Source organism: Sinohyriopsis cumingii, chromosome 3 (genome assembly GCF_028554795.1).
Source record: "Sinohyriopsis cumingii isolate HCF-2022 chromosome 3, ASM2855479v2, whole genome shotgun sequence".
Lineage (NCBI taxonomy): Eukaryota > Metazoa > Mollusca > Bivalvia > Unionida > Unionidae > Sinohyriopsis > Sinohyriopsis cumingii.
In genome coordinates this window covers 103,279,102-103,284,101 of record NC_142963.1, presented here as the reverse complement: position 1 = coordinate 103,284,101, position 5,000 = coordinate 103,279,102, and the positions used below count along the sequence as shown (strand labels likewise).

Genomic DNA, 5,000 nt, shown 5'->3' with positions numbered 1-5,000 from the left:
CATTATGGCATATCTTCACATTTCTATTAAAAAAAAAATATTTCAAAATTTTGGAACTTAGATTGTTTGGTCTGCGTTGGGGACATACGTGCATTACTAATACAAAATCTAGTTTTATGCTTTACAATGCAATAGACTATTCTTTTGTGCCCTTAAAGTAAATCTTTACATTTGTCTAAATGTTTGAGTTGCTGAGACTTAAAACGTAAGGTCTTTTGTGGGGTTTTTTTACATAAGAAAAACCCCTATACTTCAGCAAAACGAACGTGAAATCGTGATCTTTTCAATACAGCTTACTTCACAAAATCGTACAAGTCAAACTAGCTGTATCAGTCTGATCATGTATGAGTGCCACATCGAAATTCTGGATGACCGAAACATTAGAATCATTTTCTTTAAAAGCTAATTGCCTTTGTGAATATTTTCGACCTCCTGAAACTTTGCTGTCAGAGTTTTAAGCACTATTTGTAACACCCCCGAAACGAGATCTTAAAGAAGGAAAGATGAACATACCCGTATACTAGCATGAAATCCGACAAACCTTTATAATAATAATAATAATAATAATAATAATAATAATAATAATAATAATAATAATAAAGAGATAGATAGATAGATAGATAGATAGATAGATGAAAATCAGTACAAGTTAAAACCTGAATTCATTGTGATGTTTCCCTATAGTATCCCAAATGATGTCATGCATTCTAAAAAAACAATATTAATCTTTCTCTTGACTTGGATGAAATTAAGTTGTCATAACTCATTAAACTGAAAATGGTTCATCTTCAGTAGATAATACATTCCTTTTGTTCCAGTTAAGTGATGTTAAGGCCGGTGGTGCAACAGTCTTCACCAACTTGAACGTGACTGTTCCTGTGGTAAAGGTGGGTATAAATTTATTTTATAATTTTTGGAACGTCGATTTTAACTATATGTACGTGAGCCTAAATTGAAATGCCAGAAACGGCTTGTGTAAAAAGTATTGACCAATATAAATTTGCAGGACAGGCCACAATTTCACTTACCGTTTCCAAAGTTCTTCCTCAAACTGAGAGTTTTGAGTATCATTCTTATTGTTTGTTAATATTATATATTTGCACAAAACATTCAGCAAGCACCAGAAATTTGGATAATCATAAAATCTCTAGAAGTCTTGTTTCAGTTGAAGAATTACTAAACTCTTTTTGCAAGATTGAAATGTTTTTTCTTCATGTATCAAATTTGAAACTAAAGAGTGATTTTGTACCCTTTTTACTATTACTATATCTGACAAAAATATTGGTGCCATCTGAAGTATTATAAACATACTAATGTACATTCTCAATTTTAGAAATTTTTAGAATTTTGTACAGTCGAAGCTGTGGATTTTGACTTTAAGGAAAGTCTAGAGACTCGAACTTTGATATGATGACTGCTAGATAAGCATATGGGATATTTATATGATTTTGTAATTGATCGATATGGGATATTTATATGATTTTGTAATTGATCAATATGGGATATTTATATGATTTTGTAATTGATCGATATGGGATATTTATATGATTTTGTAATTGATCGATATGGGATATTTATATGATTTTGTAATTGATCGATATGGGATATTTATATGATTTTGTAATTGATCGATATGGGATATTTATATGATTTTGTAATTGATCGAACCTATCATTACTGCTGTTCGTTTGCCTTTTGAAATAAAAACCACAACGAGATTTTATAATAAAAATATTCTTTTTCTTAAAATGAAGTTTCATGTCCTTACCTGCACGTTCATTCTTTCCTCATACACTGACCTTTGTTCGTGCACTATTCTTGTTTTTCTTCTGACATATTCTTTAATTTAGAATTATACGAAGAATCTCATTTTGTTTCTGAATCTTATCTAACTTTCATTAAATCTTAGAATATATGTATGGAAAAGAAACGAATGCTTGTTGATAATGTAAAAGACTAAAATTTGATCTCTCGTCCACACAATATGTCGTTACATGAAATCTAAACCATTAGTTGCATGATGTAAATATCATCGTGTATTATTTCATGTCTTTGGTGTACAAACATTAAATTTTTTAGAGATTCGTGTAGATGATATGTAACCATTTTTAATCACGACCTTAACCGAAATAGAAGACTAATGAATATCATCGGCCGGAGGGTTAATATCAATCACAAGATACGGAATCTTAGCAGAACGTATCGGTCTTTTCGCAGCGCCTTGTCGATACTTTCCTTTGTAAGGTAGACAATTCAAAATTTTGGCAGCAACTAATTATAGGACCAATCTTCAGATAATAATAATAATAATAATAATAATAATAATAATAATAATAATAAAATCTCAAGAAATCGTACACCGATATTTTGCCTTCATTTCTCTGTTCATAAGTGTTCCAACGGCAATATTGCAGTCGTAATGTATATTTACTAATTTAGGAAAAAAATTCTTTAAATGAATCACTCACAATTAAAAAAGGCAAAATTTGGATTATGTTTATTTTTTAATCTTGTGTGGTCCTTGCATGAGTGAAAGCCTTGTGGTCCAAGTACGCGTGAAATCATTGTGATCCATGTTCGAGTGAAAGCCTTATGGCCCATGTACGAGTGAATGTCTTGTGGTCCATGTACGAGAAAACGGAGTCATATCAGGCTTTTGTGGAATGTGAGGCAATCAGTACTCTCATGTAGAGAAATGGTTTAATTCTTTGGCTCCTTATCTATGAAGTCACCATTACGACACCAACAACAAATCGGGAGATGGGGAATCTATGTGAAGTTTTTCAAACCATTTTTAATAGACCTTCGTTTTATAATCCTATTCTTAATGTAACTGTAATTTAGGGTGCCGCCGCTTTCTGGTACAGTATTGACAGAGACGGGGATTTGGAGCAAGAAACTATGCACGCTGGATGCCCAGTTCTCTTGGGTTCAAAATGGAGTGAGTCATTCTTAACCATCATTATCGTTGTCGAAAATTACATTTCAAAGATTACGAAAACCAGGACAAATGGTTTAATATATAAAGTAGATATAATAGGAAAAATTAGTAGTAGTAGTAGTAATAGTACTAGCAATAGTGGTACTAGCGTCCAGACTGGAACCGACATCAAGCTTTAATGTTCATGTTACTTTCTCCACAATGTATTCGATTTGCACATTCATTAGAGTGATAAACGTTTGTCACAGATATATCCTTAAAATGAACTGAAATTGTTCGATTTACATAGCATATAATATATATATTCGATTTACATAGCATATAACATATACATGGCTTCCTAATCTTGACCCATGTGATTTCTTTCATTTTATTCGGTTTGTGTTGGAATTTTAAGACGACATTTATGCAAAAAAAGATCAGTATATCAAATTGTATTCAAATCTTTTTTTTATCTGACTTAATAATGTACTCTTTCAGTTTCCAACAAATGGATTAGGGAGACAGGCCAGATTTTCCGTCGTCTTTGCGGGAAAACTCCAAAAGCAAGAGATGATGTGTGATATGGATATCGCCGCAACTTTAATTTAACATTAAAAAAACCAAATCTTTCTTCCACATACACAGTAATTTGTTTTTCTTAATAATGATAATAATAATAATAATAAAATAATTAAATAATAATAATGAAAATAATAATAATAATAATAATAATAATAATAATAATAATAATATTATTATTATTATTATTATTATTATTATTATTATTATTATTATTTGTGGGTGTATTTCGGGTGGTGTCGTTCTCAAAATATGCATATATTTAATAAGAAATGTTACAGATAATGTTGCTGTGAGAGATGTAGTTTGAAAGAGGATTACATTTTACGCTAAATTAAATCAAATTAAACTACATCAAGCTTTATTAAACAGTTTAGACAGCAATTGTAATATGGATATTTATAGAGGAGGTGTACAACTTTTTTTAATGCAGGTCTTGAAATATTTTAGTAGATTTTAGATGTTACTTTTTAAGGAGATTATTCTTTACACACGAGATTTGATCTATACACTGGAAAAGCGAAACTAACTAAGCGTGTCTTATATTATTCACAAGTAATATTTGTCATTTTCGTGGAAGATTTATATTTAAGGTTGGCTTGTTTTCTAACAAAATTATCAGTATATACGCTTTAACGTTACATTTTTTTCTCAAACTAGCCGAATTTAGAAATTTGTGTGGGATGATTTTTTGCACATGTGGTATATATTTAAGTGGTTTTTCTGTATTTGATTGACAAACATTATTAAAATGGACATTACATTGACATTATTCCTGGAAATGAAAAGTAGCAAAATAAGAAAATGGAATAACTCGAATCCTTGTGTATAATGTAATGAACTAATCAAATAAACTTAATTCCTTTCTTTCTTTACTTGCATGTTTTGCCATTTTTTTCTTCTTCAATCCCCGGGCTTTTTAAACAGTTTAACAGCCAGAGCTACTGTAATTGCGTCTGTCTATCCGTCCATTCTCCCGTCGTGGCAGCTTCTCGTGTTTTAGAAGAAAACCTGCTGGAATACTTCCTACTGATATAGCCTTGTACAACGTGCATCTTGTTTTTAACTCTGCGTCTCCTGGCAATAACGACGGCGAAAAAGGTTTAGTACATAAAATGTGAAATGATTGCTTCGATGTTTTCTTAATAAATTTTTGTATATGCAGTTTATAACCAATTTTTGTATATGCAGTTTATATGATTTCCATGCCATGAACAAATCGTTAAGGCATGCAACTTAAATTGACTTCTGTGTTGAATTTTAACAATCACTCACCTCCACCTCATGGACGTGACCTCCTTCGCAATAACTTAGGAAATTATTGTGACCCCTGCTCTATAACTAGAGATACATTTGCTGGGCATGAATAGATACATTCAGGTATTCAACCACGATTGACTGCTGGGTCCGTCCTTTGTCCCAGGGGTTTAGCCCTAGAGGCATTGATTTAGTGGGTTGGTAGGACAAGTCAGTCGTGTTTAGAGATATGTGTCTGATA

At 31.4% G+C, this 5,000-nt stretch overlaps 1 protein-coding gene across 1 annotated transcript in view; it reads left to right on the top strand.

The window, feature by feature from the left end:
• Nucleotides 1-5,000, top strand: part of LOC149803432 (prolyl 4-hydroxylase subunit alpha-1-like) — a 58,274-nt gene that overhangs the window by 53,076 nt on the left and 198 nt on the right. The window contains exons 11-13 of the mRNA XM_089953138.1: nucleotides 819-887; nucleotides 2,845-2,941; nucleotides 3,422-5,000. The exon at nucleotides 3,422-5,000 is cut by the window's right edge and continues 198 nt beyond it. Coding sequence (XP_089809264.1) covers nucleotides 819-887; nucleotides 2,845-2,941; nucleotides 3,422-3,504 — 249 coding nt within the window. The 3' untranslated portion in view covers nucleotides 3,505-5,000. The remainder of the gene's footprint in view (nucleotides 1-818; nucleotides 888-2,844; nucleotides 2,942-3,421) is intronic.